The sequence below is a fragment of the Oncorhynchus kisutch genome, linkage group LG12 (genome assembly GCF_002021735.2).
Source record: "Oncorhynchus kisutch isolate 150728-3 linkage group LG12, Okis_V2, whole genome shotgun sequence".
Classification (NCBI taxonomy): Eukaryota; Metazoa; Chordata; class Actinopteri; order Salmoniformes; family Salmonidae; genus Oncorhynchus; species Oncorhynchus kisutch.
In genome coordinates this window covers 10,669,090-10,696,468 of record NC_034185.2, presented here as the reverse complement: position 1 = coordinate 10,696,468, position 27,379 = coordinate 10,669,090, and the positions used below count along the sequence as shown (strand labels likewise).

The 27,379-nt window shown below is 41.6% G+C and overlaps 1 protein-coding gene across 4 annotated transcripts in view; it reads left to right on the top strand.

Moving 5' to 3' along the window:
• The first annotated feature begins 781 nt into the window (after positions 1–781).
• The window catches only part of cdc42bpb (CDC42 binding protein kinase beta (DMPK-like)), a 129,864-nt gene continuing 103,266 nt past the window's right edge, over positions 782–27,379 (top strand). For 3 of the 4 annotated variants that reach the window (XM_031836849.1, XM_031836847.1, XM_031836848.1), the window contains exon 1: positions 1,225–1,563. In XM_031836849.1, coding sequence (XP_031692709.1) covers positions 1,389–1,563 — 175 coding nt within the window. In that variant the 5' untranslated portion in view covers positions 1,225–1,388. Of the gene's footprint in view, positions 1,564–27,379 lie in introns of all 4 variants that reach the window. The other variant, XM_031836846.1, reaches the window with a different exon arrangement.

Below are 27,379 nucleotides of genomic sequence, written 5' to 3'. Positions count from 1 at the left end.
ACTACCATCCTAACATGTCCTATCCCTCTCCTCCTCCACCACTACCATCCTAACATGTCCCACTCCTCCTCCACCACTACCATCCTAACATGTCCCTCTCCTCCTCCACCACTACCATCCTAACATGTCCTATCCCTCTCCTCCTCCACCACTACCATCCTAACATGTCCCACTCCTCCTCCACCACTACCATCCTAACATGTCCCTCTCCTCCTCCACCACTACCATTCTAACATGTCCCTCTCCTCCTCCACCACTACCATCCTAACATGTCCCTCTCCTCCTCCACCAATACCATCCTAACATGTCCTATCCCTCTCCTCCTCCACCACTACCACCCCATTATGAATCCAGCAATCCCTAGTCCTCTTCTCCCTCTCCATCAACCATACCATTATACTCTCCAGTCAACCACACAGCTATAGGATAAGGATGATGATGATGATGACTTTATTCAGTATGTTTTTGTCCTGTCATTCAAATACTAAAATGTTTAGCAATTCCCAAAGCATAAACACTAATGGTAGAAAGATTGTAGTGAAATTGTCTATTTGCACATTCACACATATATATAGTTCGTTTTTGGTATGGTATGCCTTTAACACACATCCTTCAACTTCTTTATCTAATATATGTGCCGGTAAGTGTTGTCCACACATCGATATTATAATAATGATGGTGTTCTGCTGGTGAGCTCAGTGCCAGTTTACTCCCAGTGTCTGTCAATCATCGAATGACGTCACCTATCCATAGCGTTTCCGGTGTGGGTAGGCGGGTACTCCATAGTCCCCGGTCTGGATTCTTTTGCAAGGTAGGGAGAGACAAGGCTGGACACGAATTTTGCCATATTACGCTCAATAGTGAGAGACACCATCTAGCTACTCGTAGAAGCTAGTAAGAAAAAAGGATTCATCTACGAAAAGACAGCCACTCCCCAATTTTGGTGGACATACCTCTATTTAGCAGTGTTGAAGAACATATATCGGGCATGCGAGCGAGCAGATAATCCGAAGGAGAGAATGGACGACCGGTCAACCTGAGATTCAACTGGGGGAAACCCGACATCCCATTTTCTAGGTAGAAAGTACAGATTTGTCGGGATTAAAGCAAATGGGACGCACTGGGCCTCGAGTCTGAGTGAAGGGAACACAAGGGCGACGCTAAAAACAAAGCATTTTCTATACAACATGTCGGTCTTATTTTTTTAGCTAGCTACTAGTACACGTCTATATAGCAAGTTGGAGACTGGGACTTCAGTGCTCCAATATTGGCCAAATAAGTATTTTTCGGTTGCGCTTGAAGGGGGCAGGGTTAGCTCGATTTCTTCTCCCATACTAACTCGGGGAGCGATTCTTCGGCGAAGGGAGTGGTAGCTAATTGATAGAAAAATGTCAGCGAAGGTGCGCCTGAAGAAGTTGGAGCAATTGCTAGTGGACGGAACTCCAAATAATGCAAGTTCACTGAGCGTCGAGACCCTTCTGGATATATTGATATGTTTGTACAACGAATGCAGCAACTCTCCTTTAAAACGGGAGAAGCACGTGACAGACTTTCTGGAATGGGGTAAGTTAAATTGATAGATTTGATAAGTTATATGACAGTACGAGCGGTCACAACCCGTGCAATCTATGTGCAATGATCCATTACTTGTAATCCTAGTTATGCTAGGTATTTACGGTAGACGGATAACTAGCTGACTAGTTCTGAAAATGAGATGGCCTAGTAACGTTAGTCAATAATTTGGAACAATGAAATGACAGCAAATAGCAACGTTTCCATGAATCAATTCTTAACTTATTTTAACATGTTTTCTCTCTCTCTCTCTCTCTCTCATTAACCAATAAACCTAGTTAGCCTACCTACTTATATTACAAGTAATGATACCTTGTGCATATACATTGTGAAATAACCAATACCTTCATTACAATTCCTTGTTCCTGAAACCTCAACACTAAACAGTGGTTTCTGAACTGTTGCCTGGTTAATATTCTCTTACAGAGGTGAATGTACTGTTTATTGGACTGTATCTACAGTGACTCAGTGCTTGGTCTCAGATTACAAACAGTGCAACTCAAAAAGATTGTGTTTGTTAAAGAAACCAGTTGCCTATTTTTGTCGTTTCTTCTGTCCTATCAGGTATTGTTTTTTTTTTTTTTTGTCAGAGCTGTTATACAAATGTAACCATCTCCAGGTTGAGCCTATGGACTGGTGTTTAGAATCAGGTGATGGGGCTCATAACCTCAGGTTTATACTTTCCAGGTCGAGGACTGTTCCAATTTGAGGCTAAAGTTATTAATGTAACCTACTAGGCTACTTGTTATTTTTCAGAATGAATAACAAGCAACCTTTTCTCAGTGCCAGAATTCCTCATGTTTTATATCAGGACCCAACTTGTGAAACAGTCTTTACTATTATGCACCATGGCTCACCGAGGCTGCTCACAGTACTCCCCCCCCCCCCCCCCCCCCCCCCCTCAATCTGCCCCAATCCAGACACGCAGTCCAACCTGGCCTTTTGGCTGCAGTCCTCCAACACAATGAGAGGATTCTCTTCCCTTGGCATTTCATTGACGTCAGTAATGAGATTACACCCCAGTGTGTTTGCTCCCGAAAAGATGTAGGGCGGCAGGTAGTCTTGCGGTTAAGAGCATTGGTCCAGTAACTGAAAGGTCGCTGGTTCGATTCCCCGAGCTGACTAGGTGAAAATCTCTCGTTATGCCCTTGAGCAAGGCACTTACCCCTAATTGCTCTGAGTAAGAGCGTCTGCTAAATTACTATAATGTAAGACTGTTGCTGTCCTCGGAGCTATGATCAGCAGGTGCCACAACTCGGTTTTGACTGTCCAAGACCAATCCTCCTCTAGCCTAAGCTACACATTTACCTGCCTAACCTCTGGGCTTGTTTGGTTCAGCCTTGGCCTGTGTGTGAATGGTCCTTTTGGAACTCAACCAGGACCGCCAAATGATACCCTAGCATAATGAACAGTCCCCAAAGCCCTACACATGATTTGTGACAGGGAGGTCCATGAGACTGACCTGTGTCTCTGTGGTTTTGGTTTGATCCAACACATCAGGGTTGTGTTCAGTCCACACAAAATGGGTAAAAGTGTTTTCAAATGGGGAGGTAGGCTAGCTTACTAGCCTACTCAAAGTTGTCCTAGAAAAATACTTATTTTAGTTTTCTGTAGCAAATGTTTTGCCCACGTCTTGTCCTACTTAACACAAACCATGAAGATTCTACTCTGTCAAAAGGAGGCTGTCATCTGCCCAACAGGCTAAATACCTTAGTGGAGGTTTGTTGTTTTTCAGTCCTCCCATCCTTTTACACCTCCATGTTAATTTTAAGATAAGTGTATTGGACCTTTTGATATCCACCAAGGTTCATATATTTATTACTCTGGCACTGACAAAGCAAAGTTTGATCTCAGCAAATACATTGGTCAAGGGCTTGAGCGTCTGGGAGTCTAGCTAGTTCACCGAAGGGCAGTTGTGTGATCTGCCCCTCATTATCAGTGACAGACATATTGACCGCGCCTCACCCTTTAATATTGACCAGTGCAGCAAGTTCACACTGTAACCTTCTGGCAGCCTCTACTCCACTCCCCTAATTCCAGTGGCCACATCACATATTTAGCCTAAAAGTCCCCTTGAACAATTGCTGAATAGCAGATGTTGATGAATTGCAGTTTGCTTCACCAACAATTTTCTTTGAAATTCAGGTCTTGTGAATGTTCTGTGTTAAACACATGTACACACTTTACAACCACCAACCTGTGTGTTGTATATCGATGGCGTTATTAAATTGATATGCTTGAAGTGGCCTTCTCCCATTAGTATACCCAGGGAGAGCCCAGATTCCTGTGCACCTGAGCAGCAAGAACTGTAGCTGAGTGAATTAGCTGCCAAGGTCAGTGGGAGAAGGAGACTGCTGTGCAGGTGTTTATTGCCCCATTGCCACTCGGACAACAGGGCTATTACAGCCAACTCCATGGAGGATAAGACGGTATAAAAATATGAATTACTATTTGCAGTCCGTGGTGAGTATCTGCATAGGATTCTGCTGCGACTTGATTTCCAGCATGCACCCTTGGGAGCGGCGCTAGTTTATCTTTGCCAGTTCCAAACCTGGGCTGGGCGGTAAAGCTTATACCGTATTTTACTATATAAAGCGTATTGATACACGGACCGGTTGATGCACACTATTTCAATGTTTGGTATGTTAAATGTGATACGCCACTCCGCTGTGTGTAACGTCCATTTTAATTTTTTTATTTTTTATAGTTTACTCCGCTACTTGAGTCATCGCTCTTACTCTCTCTCGCTAAGTCCCGCCTCCTGTCACTCAAGGATTGTAGTTGTTGCTTGACCACGAAACCACTTGCAGTTGTCTTCAGTCTGCATAGTAAATGCACTTTGCTTTGCTTTACACTTTGCTTCCTAATATAAATCCACAAGCGTTCTATAATTACACTATTAGTTTGTGTATCTTACAATCTGAAAACAGCTAGTTTTGTCTTTTTTTTCTAAGCAAGTTGTGGCTAAATTAAATCGTTTTAGCTGCTAATCCGCTGGCTAGCTAATAAATGTACTGAGTCGTAGCAAACATAGCTAGCTAATACAGCCTGATACCATTGCTGGTGTAGGCCTCAATCATCATGTTGTCTGTGCAAGTATATTCTAAATCAAAGAGGAATAGGCAAAGCATGAATATGTTAGCTACATGAAGTCAAATAATACATTTTAGGAAGAAGACTAAAGGTTCCCCTGGGAAACACTGACCAAAACGTTGGTTCTTACTAGGGCTGGCTGATTATTTTCTCCAATTTATGGGCGATTATCTATTTATATACACTGAACAAAAAACGCAATATGCAACTATTTAAGTGTTTTTACTGAGTTCATGTCAGGAAATCAGTCAATTGAAATAAATTAATTGGGCCCTAATCTATGGATTTCACATGGCTGGAAATACAGATATGCATCTGTTGATTACACATACCTTAAAAAATGTACGGGTGTCGATCAGAAAAACAGTCCGTATCTGGTGTGACCACCATTTGTCTCATGCAGGGTGACACATCTCCTTTACAGTTGACCAGGCTGTTGATATTGGCCTGTGGAATGTTGTCTCACACCCCTTCAATGGCTGTGCAAAGTTGTTGGATATTGGCTGTAACTGGAACATGCTGTCGCACGCGTCTAACCAGAGCATCCCAAACATGCTCATTGAATGATATGTCTGAGTATGTAGGCCATGGAAGAATTGGGACATTTTCAGCTTCCAGGAATTATGTACAGATCCTTGTGACATGGGGCTGTGCATTATCATGCTGAAATATGAGGTGATGGCAGCGGGTGAATGGCACGACAATGTGTCTTGTCACAGTATCTCTGTGCATTCAAACTGACATCGATAAAATACAATTGTCACTGATGATTTTTTTTGCAATCGTCAGTGATCTGGCTTTCAAGGCAGTCTATTAAAATTCACTTTTTGTTACAAATTTAACCAAATTTCACTAATAATGACTAACTTTTTGTAGGATGCGTTAAATTTCTATAACGCAGCAAGGTCTCATAAACAATCTCTTAAGCACGACCCCACATGCTAGTGAGTAGCGAGCTACTCTTTATATTTAAAGTCTAACAAACTTTTAACTATTTGCAAACTAACAAGGTAGAGCAGTTAAATTGTACACACCCCTCTGTCCGTCTCCAACGGTTTGAACAGCATGCTAGGCCTGTCCACTTTGTTCAGATGTTGAAATCAAGTGAAATACCTTATATAATAGTTTTTTTTAATGCTCATTGCACATTTATACAACAGACTAGACAGCTAGTGTAACAGTCTTTGGCTAAAAAGCTGCTAGCGCTATGTGGTATCGCAATGCTGAGCTCGTCAAACTGAGCATACATTTTCCAGAATCAATGTTCATTGATACTCTCGTTTTTAGTAGCTTCTGCTCTTCCTGCAATTTGAGGAGTTGAGGAAACAAAAGGGGATAGTTAGTTCACCAGAGTCAACTGAACTCGTGGAAACCATTTTTATGTCTTGTGTTCAGTATGAAGGAATTTAGAGGTAGTTTTGCTAGCCAATGCTAAGTAACATTAACGCAGTGACTGGAAGTGTATGGGTATCTGGCAGTATGCTACGCGGTAGTGTGGAAATAATCTCAAATGAGTGTCCCGAAAATGGATAAATGCTGATTTTCTTTTTGGTTTAAATTTGATTTAAACAGTATAACATAATCAGAATGTAGAAAGACCCATTGAAATCACCTAGAATGTGCGTTGCTCACCCCACTAGGATCACTCACTACTCATAAAACACATCTAGAACTTGTATTATTCAGAAACTAAAAATACCGGCAAAAATATTGTGGAATGCTATTGGCCTTATCGCCCAGCCGTTGAAAGGATGGAGACTCCATTTTACCACTGCGTCTCCTCTTGTGCATCCTCACTCACACACAAAATAAGCATCACCTTTTTTTTAAAATCTGGTGTTCAAATGGATTTTTATTTATTTAAACAAGGGTTGTTTTTAAATTAAATTAAACATAATAGTCGGTGATTGCCTTCTGAAAGTCATGATTGCACTACACATCCTGAGTTTCTCATTCTTAGTCCCCCTTCTGTGGAACAGCTGCTCCCTATAGCCCTTTACATTCTGGAACTGTTACTACAGTTTACATTGCATCAACATCTATACATCCATACAACATAATAACATATCATAATAACATCATAATAACATCATAATAACATAATAATAACAATAATATTAACTAATACCATAACATAATAACACTAATAATATGCCTCATGTTAGACTGTATCTGACATCTATACATCCATACAACATAATAACATATCATAATAACATCATAATAATATCATAATAACATCATAATAATAACAATAATATTAACTAATACCATAACACAATAACAAATCCCTCATGTTAGACTGCCATTAACTGTACTTGCCTCACCCACTTTCAGAAAACCTTTACTTTTATAAGCCTCAATTCAATCAAGATATTGTGTAACACGTGCTGTTTTCCCCTTTGTTTAATGATACGTTAAATATTGTGACCACACTCGTTGTGGATGTCCTGGGGAGGGTAGTATTAAGTGTGGTTTCTTGCTTACCTTTCAGAATGCTCCACTGTGCAGGCATGCCAAGCCAAACGTTAACAGGCCCCACCCTCTTACTGCAGCAAATGAATGCAGCTCAGAGCCAGGATAGGATCGTCATTCCTATCAGTCAGTCACTCTGGAACAACTCTCATCATAGGACCTAGCCCATGATCATTATTACATTTGAGGTGCCTATCCATAATGATCCATTTCACACAATGACTTACAACACTGACATATTTAAGACTTGAGGCCCAATCTCAGGGAAATGAAGGTGTTCTTTTCCGTGTCTACTTCTTCATAATGGTTGAGTTTAGGAGGTCTATTCTTCAAAAGGAATCTGCAGAAAGGGAGGCGGCGACTCCTATTACTGAGGATATGTCTGGTATTTCCTCTGTTCTCCGTGTTTTAGTTTTTGCTGCCTGACAACTCCCATTTCCCCGACTGGCTCGGTGTGTTTATTGCATGAGGCATCTTCTCTCCCAGGGCCACCCTGACTCAAAACATACCTCACAACAGGGCTGTTGCATCACAGGCGTACACCCCACTCTTCACAAGCAGACTGAACAGAGACAGGACGTGGCTTGTCAGGATTCAGGAATGCCTCTCAGAATGGAGGATATTCAAGCGCTGACTCCCATTGATGCAGCTTAACAAGAGGAGTGATGTTATTGGAACAAAGGCAGTGTTTGGAAAGGGATTCCTCTGTCTGTCTTTCATTCTTACTTTACTGCCCTGTGTTTTTGCTTACTAATGAGATATTTGGCAAGTTTGAAATGGAATTTTACTTGTTGAGCTAAGGTCTGTTTAAAAAAAAAAAAAAAAAAAAAAAGTTAATGTCACAGGGGAACAGGAGTCTCCTGGCTTGCAGCCATGGCATGACCATAGAGAATTCCATTCATTCCTGCTAATATCCTCCCCCAACACCAGACATGTGGGCTTTCTCCCCTCCTCTGCTCCCAGGCGCTAGGCCGCAGGCATGACACAGATTAGGCCTGGCCGTTTGGCTCCCAAGCATTTCCCTCAAAGCCTTCCTCGCATGCATGAGGCCTCCACAGTGGAAAATGGCTCAGTGTGGTATTAACATCCCCACGCACCTGGATGGGTAATGTAGTTCTGTTGCGATTGTGGCCCTGTTGCCAAGCGATGCGGGTGGGATGATGGGACCTTGCACAAGATCACCACGTGCCACACACATTTGGATCCGTCACACCCGGTGCCCCAACGGCATTAGCCTCTCAGCTGTTCAACGGGCCCTGTGTGTGTGACGACTCTTTGTAGCAGTGAGGAATAGTTGATGAACAGGGTTTTGGCATTCTTTTGGAATTTCACAGTGATAGTTTATTGATTTATTTTCACTTTACGTTGAAATTATAACAGAGCAGGTCAAATTGAAAACTAAAATAAATAGAAGTTAATTAGACCAAGTAAATAATATGTACAGTCATGTGCGCAGGGTATGAGTCCCGTTTGGGAATGTCCATAGGAGGAAGGAAGTGAAGTAAATGAAACGCTCATTACAAATAAATACTATATACATATTTACGCTGTAAATAAATGTCCAATGTGGTGTGGACACAGTTTTTCCACATATCTGTTGTAATATCAGGGCCCACTGTGTACATTCTGACTCTCCAGGGGAGAGCCCTTCACATGTATAGTCAATACCCTCTCATTTCTGAATTGAAACACAATGGTCACATGGTGGCAGCTTAAATACTTAGCTTTAAACTTAGCTGTGCCCCATGACTTTTACAGATTTGCTGTTGCACCCTTACATATTTCTACCGAAATGTATTGAAAATGTAGGCTGTAGTGCTGAACGATTTAACTGAAATGTTGGTTATTAATAAAGATAATCTAAATGGGAAACGCTTACAAAGTTCTATCAACACATCGCCTGCAGTGCTTCAAAAACTCTTGACCATTGTCACTCGTCCTTCCAGGATGGCTAAGAGACCCTGCCCTCCCTTCGGCAAATCAGATCACGACTCTGTTCCCTTCCTATAGGCAGAAACTAGGGTACTTCCCGTTTAAGGTTTACTCAACGCTGGTCTGACCAATTGGAATCCATGCTTCAAGACTGTTTTTATCACACGTGCTGGGGACGTGTTCCGTGTTGCTGTTGAGTTATTGCCTCCATAAGGCAATCAAACAGGCAAAACATCAGTACGGAGACAAAGTGGAGTGGCAATTCAACGGCTCAGACATGAGACGTATGTGTCAGGGACTCCAGACAATCACATATTATAAAGGGAAAATCAGCCACGTCGCCGACACTGTCTCGCTCCCGGACAAGCTAAACACCTTCTTCGTCCGCTTTGAGAATAACACGGTGCTGGTGACACAGGCCACCCCCGAGGTCTGTGAGCTCTCGTTCTCCGTGGCCGACGTGAGTAAGACATTTTAAGCGTGTTTACCCCCCCCCCCAAGGCTGCCGGCATTCAGAACATGTGCAGACCAGCTGGCTGGAGTGTTTATGGACATATTCAATCTGTCCCTATCCCAGTCTGCTGTCCCCACTTGTTTTAAGATGTCCACCATTGTTCCTGTATCCAAGAAGCAAAGGTACCTGAACTAAAAGACTGTTTCCATACACCACATTCCCCCTGAGTGAAAACAGTCCAGTGAGCGATATTGTAATGCTCTGTCAGCTCTGTGTAGTCTTTGCTGTTGTGCCACTAACTGAGCAGCTTGTTTAGAGAACTGTGGTGTACATGTACAGAGCACTTTCCTCCACAGCTTTTGGAGTTTGTCACTACGGACCTCCTCTTGGCTACAAAGCTGAAATATTCGTCATTTCACTTGGTGGTTGAGCTCTATCCACGTTTATTGGGATGAAAATAACACGGAAACACAGCCGTCACTAACTTTGCCAACTTTTGGAACATCAAAGTACCTAAACCACCTCACTACCACAACAAAATGTGGGTCCCCCGATACATTTACATTCCACTGGTCCATTAGAACAGTGTTTTCAACAAGGGCTGTGATGATACCAGTAATGATTTTTTTTTTTCCCATGTCAAAAATTGTAACACAAAGCAGACCATACTCTGGTCCTTTTTAAAAACCTGTTGTGTGTATTTTGTTTCTCAAAATGCATACTACTGTGCTCCAAGCACGCAAATTAGATCACGGGAGGGTCGGAGTATGAGTCCCAATCCTTCTTGAATGCTTTATTCCATTTGTACATATGTTGAAGTATGCATAGAAGCGTGTAAGCTTCAACGGAAAGTATGCAAAAAAAATACGTAAACCATGTGGGGAAAAAAAAAACAATTTTTGCCTGTTATTATGATTCTCATAGAGCTAGCTGATAGTTGTGAAGTAAAATGGTTACTTTGTGTATTGTTTCGTCTCTATTGCCATTGTCCTGGCTTGAAGACAGTTCAGTGAGTAAGTCCCAAAGCCACAGTAAGTCAGTAGGGTTAACTGGATAACTAGCTAGCCACGAAGAATTACTAGCTACCCATGTTGTTGAAGAATGCACTCGGAGCATGAGTAAATACCCGTTGTTCAATATAGCTTGGACAATAAATAAATGTGCCAATCTGCTTCTTGTTTGTTTCCTTGCCACGATACTAATAACGAGTATCACGAATGGTGCAGCGGTCTAAGGCACTGCATCTCAGTGCAAGAGACGTCACTACAGTCCCTGGTTCGAATCCAGGCTATATCACATCCGGCCGTGTTTAGGAGACCCATAGGGCGGTGCACAATTGGTCCAGCGTCGTCCGAGTGGCCAGGGTAGGCCGTCATTGTAAATAAGATTTTTTTATTAACTGACTTGCCTAGTTAAATAAAGATACTGGTATTGTCCCGGCCCTATTGTCAACCTTAGGTGCTGCAGACAGGTCACCCCCCCCCCCCCATCTCGGATGACAACCAATCCAAAGGCCACGGTGTCAGCAGTTGGTGGGACAAGCCCATAGATGGTCCAGGTCATAGGGAACCTTGTCACCTCAGTTTCCTGAAACTGGACAAGCCGGGGTGATGTGGGACTCTGTGGTCTCATCTGAGGTTTCTCACAAGCCCACAGGAAAAGGAAGTGTGAATGCTACTCTTGCGAAATGGAAGCTGTGGGAACTGTGCTAGCTAGTGAAAGTCTGTGATTTAAGAAGTATGTTGTAGGCAGTTTCACTTCTGTGTAAGGTGTTGTGTGAATGGTAACCTTTCAAAAAAAAAAAAAAGTAGCCTAGTATCTTTCAGCAATGTTGCTTTATTGCCTTAATTGAAAACACTCTATTACTTAACTTACAACTTGAGAGAAATAAGAGTGAATCAGTCGTGATATAACTACCAGTTTGTCCATGTACAGTTGAAGTCGGAAGTTTACATGCACTTAGGTTGGAGTCATTAAAACTTGTTTTTCAACCACTCCACAAATGTCTTGTTAAAAAACTATAGTTTTGGCAAGTCGGTTAGGACATCTACTTTGTGCATGACAGAAGAAATGTTTCCAACAATTGTTTACAGACAGATTATTTCACTGATAATTCAGTGGGTCAGAAGTTTACATGCACTAAGTTGACTGTGCCTTTAAACAGCTTGGAAAATTCCCGAAAATGATGTCATGGCTTTAGAAGCTTCTGATAATGGCTAATTGACATCATTTGAGTCAATTGAAGGTGTACCTGTGGATGAATTTCAAGGCTGACCTTCAAACTCATTGCCTCTTTGCTTGACATCATGGAAAAAATCTAAAGAAATCAGCCAAGACCTCAGAAAAAAAATTGTAGACATCCACAAATCTGGTTCATCCTTGGGAGCAATTACTAAATGCCTGAAGGTACCATGTTCATCTGTACAAACAATTGTAAGCAAGTATAACCACCATGGGTCCACGCAGCCGTCATACCGCTCAGACGCCTTCTGTCTCCTAGAGATAAATGTACTTTGGTGTGAAAAGTGCAAATCAATCCCAGAACAACAGCAAAGGACCTTGTGAAGATGCTGTAGGAAACAGGTACAAAAGTATCTATATCCACAGTAAAACGAGTCCTATATCTACATAACCTGAAAGGCCGCTCAGAAAGCAAGAAGCCACTGCTCCAAAACTTCACAAAATAGATGGCATCATGAGGTGGGAAAATTGTGGATATATTGAAGCCCTGACCTCAATCCCATAGAAAATGTATGGGCAGAATTGAAAAAGCGTTTGCGAGCAAGGAGGCCTATAAACTTCAGTTACAACCAGCTCTGTCAGGAGGAATGGGCCAAATTCACCCAACTTATTGTGGGAAGCTTGTGGAGGGCCACCAAAAACGGTCACCCAAGTTAAACAATTTAAAGGCAATGCTACCAAATACTAATTGAGTGTATGTAAACTTCTCACCCACTGGGAATGTGATGAAAGAAAAGCTGAAATAAATAATTCTCTCTTCTATTATTCTGACATTGGACATTCTTAAAATAAAATGGTGATCCTAACTGACCTAATGACAGGGAATCTATACTAGGATTAAATGTCAGGAATTGTGAAACTGTTTTAATGTATTTGGCTAAGGTGTATGTAAACTTCCGACTTCAACTATATGACTACCACAGTTTTAGAATTGTTGCTTTATTGCCCTAATTGAAACACTCACTGTTGCTTACTTGATAACTTGAGAGGAATCAGTGAAACAGTCATGTGATATGAACATGTTATATGTGCGTTGTGAGCCTGTAACGAAATGTATCTATGACTACCACAACAATGGCTGAGTAAAGCTGCCATTAACCTGCTGTCCTTGCCTTTTGTTATTTAGCTAGAGTATGCGAGTAACACCAATACAAATCTGAACACAATCTATCAGGGCCTTATAATTATAAGCTTCCAAGTATCATGTGACTATTCATGCAGGCAAATTTGTGGAGACCATGCCCATAGATGGTCCAGGTCATAGGGAACCTTGTCACCTCAGTTTCCTGTTTGTTCAGGGCTGTTCACTTCTGTTCCTCCCTATGTTCCCTCTCATTCATCTGCACTGATCTGTAAATGCAATTTGGTGGATGCCAGCTGGGAATTAGATTTTAAAAAAATAGTTCTATCAGTGCAGACGAAGAAGAGGAAACCACATAAGAAACAATTGCCGTCTTAAAGGCAGCAATGGAGGAAGTGGGTTAATGGGGGTTTATAGGCCTGCTGGGTAAGAGGCCTGTCCAGGAAAGGCTGTGGCCAATTGTCATCCTTTGCCAAGGTGTCAAGACGGAGCAAAGCCTGAAGGACGGTACCAAGTTGAACCCATGAACCTACAGTCACCTTCCAAGACAACATTTCAGGGGTGGGACAGTTCTGTCGGGTACTTGATGAAATTGAAATTCAAAATGTTGCAAAGAAAGAGACCAGGTTTTCTCTCAACGTTCGGAAGCTCACCTTGCAACATAGCAGCTATCCCTCACAGGACCCTGAGGCAAATCCCACTGAGTCTTGGAGGTCCCTGCTGCGTGTCCTCCTTCATCACAGCGGCTTTATCTTCCGTGACACACTACCTGTGTCCTGATCCCTGGGCCTGGATGCTCCCCAGTAGGGTACACCGAGATGCCCGGTGCTACGGTCCCAGTGGCTTAGCCGAGTGCACAGCGAGCAGTAGGCCAAGTATGGAGCCGCTTGTAAATGGCTGGTGTGGTGGGGGCAGGGGGGGGATGTGTGGCAGCTGGTGCTGGATAATAGATTAACCCTGGGAGGAGTCCTGATGGTTTAACCTCCTGCTACCAGCCACCACCTCCCCACCCACCCTCTGCTTAAAAATCCAATGCAGCCGTTTTTAAAAATCTAATAATTCAAATCATTTCAATTAAATCAAATCATTTCTGATGAACAATTAAATACTTCCTGTGATTGTTTTCAATTATAAGAATCATAAAGAAACTCTGGCTTATTAGCAATGGCAAATTTCTCAAGTAAGTATTTTGCTAGGACGGTCGGAGTGGTCCGAGTGGGGAGTGACACTGAACTATCTGTTATTGGCAGTGAGGTTTGGAACCATAAAGATCCTGTTCAATTTGTATTCAAATTCCTAATTATATGTTTGGAACTCTCTTTCTTATTGGTCTAACTAATTTACTGCATGGTGATGTCACCATGGAAGGCCAAAACTCCATCCCAGATATTTCAGGGGGTCTTTTCAAACAACTCTTAAACTAAAATGGCATTATAGTATTATTCCAAACGTATAGTGTGGAAACATGATTCTGGCAGGCACAACATGGCTAACAAACATTGGTGGGGTTGTCTAATTGAGATGTCAGGAATTTTGATGGCATGGCTAGTGAAGTGAGTGGCAATGCATCCAGCCAGGCTTGTGTGAGTCATCAGGGTCAGTACTCCAATATGGCAAGTGCAGTCTTTGAGTGACTGCTCTCTCCTAGATAGAGTTGAAGGAGTTTTCTCATGACCTGATGCTGCTGGAGGAACAGCTGGGGTTTTCAATGGCGTTGGGGAATTTATATAAGGAATCTTCCAATATATACATTTAAATGTGTGAATATTTTATGTAGCATATTTGGAAAAATTCCTGCATTTCCATGTAAAAAGAACCGATGAGCACCTATGTATAGTTTACAGGAGCATGCAAAATGAAAGCCAAGATTGTAAATATATTTTTTTAATTAAAGGTTACTCACCAAAGTAACAACTGTGTGGTCAAAAACTTTAACTTAGTTTTAGTCAAATCAAATTTGATTTGTCACATACTCATGGTTAGCAGATGTTCATGCGAGTGTAGCGAAATGCTTGTGCTTCAATTTCCGACAGTGCAGTAATATCTAACAAGTAATCTAACAATTCCCTAACAACTACCTAATACACACACATATAAAGGGGTGAATGAGAATATGTACGTAAGTATGTGGATGAGCCGTCTGGTTACCTATAACTACAAACATAGTTATTTTTTAGTATTTTTACATATTAACTTAATCCTGGATATATTTGGAGCTACCCACAATGCACTATTGCTACCTAGCTAGTTCCTTCTGGCTAAAGTTAGCTATTAGCCATGCAAGTATTTAATTACATTTCAAAGTGTTGGCACTGGTGAGCAGAAGAAGAAACCTCTAAATTAATGCAAAAAAAACTGCAACTCTTATCCTGTGCTTTTGGCAGTTTTAGTAGTTTTCTGTCATTTGTAGCTAGTGCAGTAATACCCACAAGGATGGGCTTACGACTAATTTGTGGCCCAAAAATGAGAAGCGGGTTTTGAAGTCGGAATGGTTTTTCCAGTTGACGCAAGCAGATTGGAGTATGGGAACTGTGCACTACCCTATGCGGTGCGCATTTCACCTCTGAGTACTTCGATAGCTTAGTATTACCAGTGGAAGTGAGGATTTGGAATGAGACTGACTGAATCCAGGTGCTGTGCCAAGCCTGCTTCCTCTATTTCCTACTGACATACCGGTACATCATGAATGTAAGCAGTGATTTTTATTTTTTATTTTTTTTATTTCACCTTTATTTAACCAGGTAGGCTAGTTGAGAACAAGTTCTCATTTGCAACTGCGACCTGGCCAAGATAAAGCATAGCAGTGTGAGCAGACAACGAAGAGTTACACATGGAGTAAACAATTAACAAGTCAATAACACAGTAGAAAACAAAGGGGGGAGTCTATATACAATGTGTGCAAAAGGCATGAGGAGGTAGGCAAATAATTACAATTTTGCAGATTAACACTGGAGTGAAGAATGATCAGATGGTCATGTACAGGTAGAGATATTGGTGTGCAAAAGAGCAGAAAAGTAAATAAATAAAAACAGTATGGGGATGAGGTAGGTGAAAAAGGGTGGGCTATTTACCAATAGACTATGTACAGCTGCAGCGATCGGTTAGCTGCTCAGATAGCTGATGTTTGAAGTTGGTGAGGGAGATAAAAGTCTCCAACTTCAGCGATTTTTGCAATTCGTTCCAGTCACAGGCAGCAGAGTACTGGAACGAAAGGCGGCCAAATGAGGTGTTGGCTTTAGGGATGATCAGTGAGATACACCTGCTGGAGCGCGTGCTACGGATGGGTGTTGCCATCGTGACCAGTGAGCTGAGATAAGGCGGAGCTTTACCTAGCATGGACTTGTAGATGACCTGGAGCCAGTGGGTCTGGCGACGAATATGTAGCGAGGGCCAGCCGACTAGAGCATACAAGTCGCAGTGGTGGGTGGTATAAGGTGCTTTAGTGACAAAACGGATGGCACTGTGATAGACTGCATCCAGTTTGCTGAGTAGAGTGTTGGAAGCCATTTTGTAGATGACATCGCCGAAGTCGAGGATCGGTAGGATAGTCAGTTTTACTAGGGTAAGCTTGGCGGCGTGAGTGAAGGAGGCTTTGTTGCGGAATAGAAAGCCGACTCTTGATTTGATTTTCGATTGGAGATGTTTGATATGAGTCTGGAAGGAGAGTTTGCAGTCTAGCCAGACACCTAGGTACTTATAGACGTCCACATATTCTAGGTCGGAACCATCCAGGGTGGTGATGCTAGTCGGGCATGCAGGTGCAGGCAGCGACCGGTTGAAAAGCATGCATTTGGTTTTACTAGCGTTTAAGAGCAGTTGGAGGCCACGGAAGGAGTGTTGTATGGCATTGAAGCTTGTTTGGAGGTTAGATAGCACAGTGTCCAAAGACGGGCCGAAAGTATATAGAATGGTGTCGTCTGCGTAGAGGTGGATCAGGGAATCGCCCGCAGCAAGAGCAACATCATTGATATATACAGAGAAAAGAGTCGGCCTGAGAATTGAACCCTGTGGCACCCCCATAGAGACTGCCAGAGGACCGGACAGCATGCCCTCCGATTTGACACACTGAACTCTGTCTGCAAAGTAATTGGTGAACCAGGCAAGCCTCCGAAAAACCGAGGCTCCTGAGTCTGCCGATAAGAATATGGTGATTGACAGAGTCGAAAGCCTTGGCAAGGTCGATGAAGACGGCTGCACAGTACTGTCTTTTATCGATGGCGGTTATGATATTGTTTAGTACCTTGAGTGTGGCTGAGGTGCACCCATGACCGGCTCGGAAACCAGATTGCACAGCGGAGAAGGTACGGTGGGATTCGAGATGGTCAGTGACCTGTTTGTTGACTTGGCTTTCGAAGACCTTAGATAGGCAGTGATGGCGATAAACCGGGTGAATTCAATGTGAATTTGCCTCACAATCGCTATTGGATTAGCTAGCTGACTCTCCCTCCTGAAAGGCTGTTCTTGAATCTTCTTTGACTTTGGTAGCTAACTCAGCCGTCAGCTACTTCGCTATTTTGACCGTGGTGCTTGGCTGGCTAGGGTAGTTAGCTTGCTATGGTAGCTAGCAGGCTAAAATAACTACATTTAGCTGGTTGGTTTGCTGGCTAAGAGAACTGCATATACCAGTAATTGTTTTTGATTATTGGTTAATGGCGATATGTATTTCTAATACTTTGGTTTACTCTAGCCCTTTCCTGCAGTCAAATGAATAGTGGCCTCATGGATGGAATGTTGTTAATTAATTATAAAAAATATGAATATTATTTCTATGTCAAATTATTTTGTGTGATTTCAGTCTTCTGTGATGGATATAAAGTGTAATATTGGGATGCAAACCCAATATAATAAATTTCAACTTTATATCTGACATGGTACAGGTGTTTTCTTGTTTTGGAGCCCATAACCATGTGTGTGAGGTGTATACATTAATTTCAAAGTAGATTTAAGACTAACAAGAAACACTCTGTGGCCCTGATTTAGCCCACTGCAGTAAAAGGCTTTTAATGTTGATGGTAAGCTGTGTGTTGACTGGCTGACTCATGCAGTGCTAGTAGGGCTAATGTTAGCAGGCTAGTTGGCTAGCAACCTTGCAAGCTGATTTGTAACAATACATTCGTGAAGTATTTACAGTGCCTTGCGAAAGTATTCGGCCCCCTTGAACTTTGCGACCTTTTGCCACATTTCAGGCTTCAAGCATAAAGATATAAAACTGTACTTTTTTGTGAAGAATCAACAACAAGTGGGACACAATCATGAAGTGGAACGACATTTATTGGATATTTCAAACTTTTTTAACAAATCAAAAACTGAAAAATTGGGCGTGCAAAATTATTCAGCCCCCTTAAGTTAATACTTTGTAGCGCCACCTTTTGCTGCTATTACAGCAGTAAGTTGCTTGGGGTATGTCTCTATCAGTTTTGCACATCGAGAGACTGAATTTTTTTCCCATTCCTCCTTGCAAAACAGCTCGAGCTCAGTGAGGTTGGATGGAGAGCATTTGTGAACAGCAGTTTTCAGTTCTTTCCACAGATTCTCGATTGGATTCAGGTCTGGACTTTGACTTGGCCATTCTAACACCTGGATATGTTTATTTTGAACCATTCCATTGTAGATTTTGCTTTATGTTTTGGATCATTGTCTTGTTGGAAGACAAATCTACGTCCCAGTCTCAGGTCTTTTGCAGACTCCATCAGGTTTTCTTCCAGAATGGTCCTGTATTTGGCTCCATCCATCTTCCCATCAATTTTAACCATCTGCCCTGTCCCTGCTGAAGAAAAGCAGGCCCAAACCATGATGCTGCCACCACCATGTTTGACAGTGGGGATGGGGTGTTCAGGGTGATGAGCTGTGTTGCTTTTACCCCAAACATAACGTTTTGCATTGTTGCCAAAAAGTTCAATTTTGGTTTCATCTGACCAGAGCACCTTCTTCCACATGTTTGGTGTGTCACCCAGGTGGCTTGTGGCAAACTTTAAACAACACTTTTTATGGATATCTTTAAGAAATGGCTTTCTTCTTGCCACTCTTCCATAAAGGCCAGATTTGTGCAATATACGACTGATTGTTGTCCTATGGACAGAGTCTCCCACCTCAGCTGTAGATCTCTGCAGTTCATCCAGAGTGATCATGGGCCTCTTGGCTGCATCTCTGATCAGTCTTCTCCTTGTATGAGCTGAAAGTTTAGAGGGACGGCCAGGTCTTGGTAGATTTGCAGTGGTCTGATACTCCTTCCATTTCAATATTATCGCTTGCACAGTGCTCCTTGGGATGTTTAAAGCTTGGGAAATCTTTTTGTATCCAAATCCGGCTTTAAACTTCTTCACAACAGTATCTCGGACCTGCCTGGTGTGTTCCTTGTTCTTCATGATGCTCTCTGCGCTTTTAACAGACCTCTGAGACTATCACAGTGCAGGTGCATTTATACGGAGACTTGATTACACACAGGTGGATTGTATTTATCATCATTAGTCATTTAGGTCAACATTGGATCATTCAGAGACCCTCACTGAACTTCTGGAGAGAGTTTGCTGCACTGAAAAGTAAAGGGGCTGAATAATTTTACACGCCCAATTTTTCAGTTTTTGATTAGTTAAAAAAGTTCGAAATATCCAATAAATGTCGTTCCACTTCATGATTGTGTCCCACTTGTTGTTGATTCTTCACAAAAAAATACAGTTTTATATCTTTATGCTTGAAGCCTGAAATGTGGCAAAAGGTCGCAAAGTTCAAGGGGGCCGAATACTTTCGCAAGGCACTGTACTTGTAAGTTGGCTGAAAATGTCATTGAAACCAGTAGTCGTGAGTGCAAATGATTTGGTTTAATTTGAAGTTGTACTTTTTAAAAAGTTATTTCTGTTGAAGTTTACATTACAGGGAGTAGGCTGACTTGCCGGGTCCTCCGTATTACATCACACATTCTTTGGAATTCTGATAAGTTTTATGTAATAACTCGATAAATAGAAAAGTGAGGTAACTTTGCAATCCATATGTTATGTTTATGCTTCTATCTTTTTTAAGGTGTATATTTTTCAACCATTTTCAATCTCTAATAAATATTAGGAATAAGCAAAGTCTTTGATTTCTGTTCAAACAAATAGAAAAGGGGTCTTCGCAAACATCTAAGTTAGAAGTGATGGCACAAGGTGTAATGCAAACAGCAGAGATTTCTTACTCGAGGCTAAGGGAAAGGAAAATTAAAATTTTTGGAACATTATAAAAGTCTTAATCTTAGTGCCTTCAACTGCCCCACTGCCCGAGATGGAAACCAATCTGCATCTGGCTGTGAACCTGGGAGTGATATGAACATCTGCTCATGCATACTTTGTAAGTTTGTATCAGACACGTTTTCATGGCGACAGCACATCACCTCCTGTTCACAGACCCCCTCCCCTGGCCTCGCAGTTTCAGCTATGGAACCCCTTCCCATGTCACTCATCCCCAAGCATTTCTCAGCATGCTCTACAGGACCTCGGATACCCTGCCAATCACTGCGGACATGTCGGGAATTCAGATGAAATCTCCATGCGATTCCATTACTTACAAATAATCGGTTTAAAAATCGCTTGTCAGGGGTAGTATTCCATATGCCTTCACGGAAGTGCTTAGTCTTGCCGTTTCAGTTGGTTTTGTCTTGAGAGCCAAGTTCCAGGAATCAAGGGAAAGCCTATCATGCTAGAGCAGCACAGTGTATCAAAATGTAGACCAAGTCACCCTAGATAATGGCGCCTGCCAAGCAAACTGATAAATAAAAGATGAATAGAATTGTTTTGACTGTTTCACAAGGAAGAAGCAGCCACTGGAGCTGGGTTGCCATTTGCATGGTTTTAGTGTCTGGTGTATTCACTGATGTGTTTAGGCTACAAGTCAGAACAGGGAACGGGATATGAAAGGATTTAAAGCTCTGACTTAACCGCAAAGTGGCAAATAAAATATAAAGTATGAATGCTACTTATGGTAAGTAGTCAGGAACCCATCAACCATTCTGTTGAATTAGTGTATTCTGCATTAGCAGTGGCATCCATTTAATGTTGGCACAGCTTGCAGAGCAGAGACATAATAGTGAAACAAGTATGGGGGCTGAGGAAATGCACTGCTGCAGTTAATCTGAATGAATGAACCGTTTTTATTTTTATGTCTCAGTGCCTGGAACTGAGCTCAGACTGTCCTTCTTGGTCTTTAATGCATTCCTCTCCCTCCTCCAACCCCTCAAGCCTCCGACAAACTGCCAATGTTAACAACGCTGACCTAACTTGGCCCTCAGGAGTGGTCCAAATGCACAACAGGGTCAACAACATTGTCCCTGCCCCAAGCCAAACGATGGTGTCCCTTGGTCTCCATGACTGACCCTATGTAGACAGATGAACAGTGTGTGCAGTGTTAACACGGTACCAGCGACCACTGCCTTTTCCCCCTGACGAGTTCAGGACAAAAGGAGCTTTATCGTCCACTCTCTATCACAGATATTCAGTTTTTAATCATTTTTATTCAAATCCCACCATGGTTGAACCAGGGGTGTAATTTGAATGGCAGTTGAAAACAGTGCGCACCATTCTCTCTCCTGTGGTCTCCTGCTCAATGTCTGTCTGTTATAATGTCTTCCCTGAGCCTCTGGGGAAATGGCTGTTTTGGAGACATATATTTATATCTAGTGATTCAGGGTGAAGTGTTGTTGGATCACATCCACCCAGTCCCAGACTTGATGTGAGCTGAGAGCGGGTGCCACTGGTGGCTGTTTTGTACGTTGAGTAAAACACAGGAAGTCGTTTGCCATTTGATGAAAGGTTATTCAGTTTAATTCTGATAAGTATTTACATAAAGAGCCATTCATTCAAACTGAGGCAAGTGTTAAGACTAAAATAGTACCATGTACAAGGGTTGAAGATATCGTAAAGACTTAACTGAAAATTATCCACTAACTAGAGACTTTAGGTATAACAAAGTCCTAGAAATATCTCAATGATGGACGATTCTATTTCGGGACAGCAGTCTGTCCTCAAAATGACATAACTGACCCAGGCTTATTGTGTGAAAATATTCCGTCTGAGAACCCATGCTTTGGTAATGATGATGAATGGGGCTGGACAGTCTGGCCCATACTGCGGGGGAGCAGGGGAGAGACTTGCTGCTGTAGATTATTGAGTTCACTTTGGGTAGTGCTGCACATCCGTCAGGGTCGGACTCTGAATAGGGCTGCCAGTCCCAGTCTATACCCTGTGGACTGTCCTCACGTCTGTGCTCCGTCACCAGTAACCTATGTCATTACTCCGGTGTCATACAGCACTGGCTGACGTTTGTCATTATTCCCTCTATCTAGGTCAGTGGTTTCCAAACTTTTTATCGTACCGTACCCCTTCAAACATTCATCCTCCAGCACCCGGGTCGGCGCACTCTCAAATGTTGTTTTTTGCCATCATTGTAAGCCTGCCACACACAATGTACAATACATTTATTAAACAAGAATTAGTGAGTTTTTTTGTCGCAATCCGGCTGATAGGAAGTGACGAAGGCCTCTTAAGAACCAGGGCACCATTTAATAATAAAAATCTAAAATGATGCTCTTTACATAAAACACTTTCTTTGTTAATTGAAATTTGTGAATAACTCACCACAGGTTAATGAGAAGGGTGTGCTTGAAAGGATGTACATAACTCTGCGACGTTATATTGGAAAGAGTCTCAGTCTTAAATCATTTGCCACACACAGTCTGTGCCTGTATTTAGTTGTCATGCTAGTGAGGGCCGAGAATCCACTCTCACATAGGTACGTGGTTGCTTTTGATAGATTTTTATTTGGATTTCTTTTAGTCCCCATTTGGATTAATCCAAGAGTCCTTAAACATTAAAATACAATTTATAATACAAACACATTTTCACATATAACACACTATTACAAAACATACATAATATACTAACATAATAACCCAATAAATACTCAATCTAAAAAATTGATTGATACTTCATCTACTATAGTCCCACAACATTTCTATGTATATTTAAATTGTTTTAAAATGTTTAAATTTATATATTGAAAGGTTTCTAGTTTGCTCAGTTAATTTATTCCATTTCTTCATTGCTCTAAATCGAAATGTTTATTTTGCCTATTTCTCTTTTCTGTCTGTATAACGCATAGATGGTGGACAATCTATTCCTAGTATTTACTGAATGTCTGTCTCTTACCAACTGAATACCGTTGTGAATACAACTTGGCCGTTTTAAATAATGTATATAATGAAATAAAATAAGCATGTTTTTTTCAATTATCTTGTAGATTGATGACCAACCAAGAACACTGCGCATGACTGCAACAGAAGAACCATATCTCCACCTTAAAACAATCCTTGCTGCTTTGTTCTGTGCATTCTGCAGCCTCCTAACTTCACTAGATGATGCATTTCCCCAGACCACAGAACAATAGTTCGCTCTCAATTAATTCTTGTGTTATTTGCTGAAGATTTTTTCCTGGTAAATATTTAGCCATCCTTCTGATTATGCATGCTGTTTTAATATATATAGGTTCATTATTTGAGACTACCATGATAAGCAGTTGTCTAGCTGCACTCCCAACAGTTTGATTTCTGCCACTTCTTCAATTTGTACTCCTCCCATACTTAATTGTATCCCATGCTGTTTTGGCCTTTTCCTAGTTGAACAGACCAACATACCTTTGGTTTTCTTGGTGTTTAAAACAAGTTTGTTTTGGCAAACCCACTCCCTGATATTCTCCAAATGTCCTTGTAAAGCTTGCTGTACCTGTTGAACCGATTGTCTTGCTGCATAAATTGTTGTATCATCTGCAAATATAGTAGCTTGAGTTTCAGCTAAGGCATAGGGACGATTGTTGGTATATGTTAAATAAAGAAGTGGCCCAAGGCAGCTGCCCTGCGGTATTCCACAGTTTAACACACGAGGGGAAGAAAAGTAACTATTGATATAGGTGGACTGTTTCCTGTCAGTTAGATATGACTGTACCCAATTCAATGCTACCTCTTTAAAACCATAATGCATTAATTTTGTCAAAATTATTTCATGAGCCACTAAATCAAATGCTGCACTGAAATCTAAAAATAGTACACCCACAAACTCATGTCCACCAATGCAGTGGTAGTGGAATGGTTTTTGCAATAAGCATGCTGATTGGCTGTAATCATATCATTCTTTTCAAAAGGGCAACAATGTCTTAACCTTTTGACTAGGGGGCAGTATTTTCATTTTTGGGAAAAAACGGGATATTTTGTCAGGACAAGATGCTAGAATATGCATATAATTGACAGCTTAGGATAGAAAACACAGTTTCCAAAACTATAAAAAATATTGTCTGTGAGTAGAACAGAACTGATGTTGCAGGCGAAAGCCTGAGAGAAATCCAAACAGGAAGGGACTCTTATTTAGAAGGCTCTGCGTTCCTATGCGTCCCTATTGAGCAGTGAATGGGCTATCAACCAGATTACTTTTTCTATGGCTTCCCTAATGTGTCTAGTGTCACAATACATAGTTTCACATTGCGTCAGTGGTCAGCTGAAGTCTCTCATAGTGTTTGGTGCGTAAAGGACAAATGCGGCCATTGTTTCTCTCTCTCCTACTAAGAAGCCACGAGTCCGGGTTGATATATTATCGAATAGATATTTGAAAAACACCTTGAGGATTGATTATAAACAATGTTTGCCATGTTCTGTCGATATTATGGAGCTAATTTGGAATATTTTTCGGCGTTGTAGTGACCGCAATTTCCGGTCGATTTCTCAGCCAAACGTGAAGAACAAACGGAGCTATTTCGCCTACAAAAATATTATTTTGGGAAAAAAGGAACATTTGCTATCTAACTGGGAGTCTCTTGAGTGAAAACATTTGAAGCTCATCAAAGGTAAATTATTTGATTGCTTTTCTGATTTCCGTGACCAAGTTACCTGCTGCTAGCTGGACAAAATGCTATGCTAGGCTATCGATAAACTTACACAAATGCTTGTCTAGCTTTGGCTGTAAAGCATATTTTGAAAATCTGAGATGACAGGGTGATTAACAAAAGGCTAAGCTGTGTGTCAATATATTTCATTTGTGATTTTCATGAATAGGAATATTTTCTAGGAATATTTATGTCCGTTGCGTTATGCTAATTAGTGTCAGATGATGACAACGGTTCCGTTCACGGGATGGGGTGTCACTAGAGGTTAACGGCACAATTTTTCAAGGCAGGATACTCTGAGCCCATACTCTGAGCCCAATCCAGAAATCTGCCAGTGGTTTCTCATTTTAAATTCAATTTTCACAGAACCGCTTGTTGCAATTTCGATGAGGCTCTTGTTCAGATATCGGTAAGTGGACTGGAGGCAGGGCATGAAAGGGATAACGAATCCAGTTGTTTGTGTCATCTGTTTCGGGAAAGTACCTGCATAATTGCGCACCCAGCTCACTTAGGTGCTTCGCAATATCACATTTGACATTGTTCGTAAGCTTGTTCATTTGCACACATAAAATCATGCAATGATGGTGGAAAGACCTGTGTGTTGTCCTTGTTAATGCAGACAGAAGAGCTCCAACTTTTTAATCATATCCTCAATTTTGTTCTGCACATTGAATATAGTTGCGGAGAGTCCTTGTAATCCTAGATTCAGATCATTCAGGCAAGAAAAACATCACCCATTTAGGCCAGTCGTGTGAGAAACTCATCAGTCAAGCGGTCAGACAGGTGAAAATTATGATTAGTAATGAACTTTTAAGCTCATCTCTCAATTCAAAAAAAGGTGACAATACTTTGCCCCTTGATAACCAGCGCACTTCTGTATGTTGTAAATGTACTACATGGTCGCTGCCAATATCATTTCATAGTGCAGAAAATACGAGAGTTCAGGGGCCTTGCTTGTAACATAGTTAACCATCTTCACTGTAGTGTCCAACATGCCTTTCATGCTGTCAGGCATGCGTTAGGCAGCAAGAACCTCTCGGTGGATGCTGCAGTGTACCCAAGTGTCGTCTGGAGCTACTGCTTGCACGCGCGTTACCACTCCACTATTGTCTCCATGTCATGGCTTTTGCGCCATCAGTACAGATACAAACACATCTTGACCACCAAAGTCCCTTTGATGTCACAAAGCTGTCCAGTACTTTAAAAATATCCTTAATTGACCCCGCATAAACATAACGGACATATATCAGGAGCTGTGCCAGGCCCGACACGTTTGTTGACTCATCCAGCTGTAACGCATAGAATTCACTGGCTTGTTTGCGAAGCAGTAATTATTTCAAAACATCTCCTGCCATGTCACTGATCTGTTGTGAAACAGTGTTGTATGATGAAGGCATTGTCTGTATAGTTTTTTGGGTCTTTTCCCCCAGCATTGTCCGCCATATCCGCGGCAGCGGGAAGAATAAAGTCCTCCGCAATAGGAGGGGCTTGCCTGTCCAAACCACTGGGTAGCTCACCATATAAGATGCTTCTCTAGCCCCTTCTTATTAATGGTATCTGTTGCTTTTATGCCTTATTACTCGAAAGTTGTCTTAATTCTCGCTCAAACTCCTGTGGCTTATTTTTCAAATTGCCATGTTTTGTTTCTAAATGTCTGCTCAAGAGTGAAGGTTTCATTGAGTTGTGTGTGAGTACTTTTGCACGTATAACACAGTGGCTGAGGAAAGGCACCCAATATAAGTGAACCCCAAATCAATGTAGTTCTCATCATATTTGCGCCTCTTTCGTGGTCCAACATCCCTGTCTGTTCGGTGCTTAAGGGGCAGTAGCTCTTCGGCTGCATCAGATTCACAACTGTCAGTGTTCATGCTAGTTGGGCTAAAAACAAATGTAGAAATACTGATGCTTGCATTGGATGTGCTCGTGGAAGCAGAACAACTTGTCATCGACAGGTGCAGGTGTATTACTGCTGGTAGTAGCAGTACTACCAGTAGAGCTTGTATGTGTCTCTATGGACACGGGCCTTATTTAAAAAAAAACCATTTATGAATTTTTGTGCAAACAGAATGAGCAGCAGCTACGTTTGGCTGCATACGGACTGCTAGTGGAAGTTAATAATTTGACTTGGCTACCTGTATTTGACATGGTGTTATTTCGCTGTACACTTGATGGTTTATTGTTATTTTTGGCAGTGAAACGAGGCAACTCATGCGAGGGGGGGGGGAGAACCTCCCCTAAATGTATAGCTTCGTGGAAAATATAAATGGGCTGTTTGAAAATGTGAAGAATTGTTTTTTATAAAAAAAGATATATTTTAGATTTTTATTTGGCTTACCCCCGACGGCAATGCCCCAGTCTGGGAATACCCGGTCTAGACTATATTATTGTGAGACATCCACGATTTATTACCTCCGCCCACTCTATCCTGTCCTATTAAGAAAACATATACAATTGGGGCTAATGGTTCATATAGCAAAAAAAATACATGTCAGGGGGAATTAAGGAAAAACAACATGTTCTCGCTTGAAATTATGGCTGGTAGGTATACCGTATTTTATAATATACTGGTATTGATGTACGGATCAGTTTGGGTTTTACGTTACCTTGTATAATGGTATTTAAATGTTTGTTAG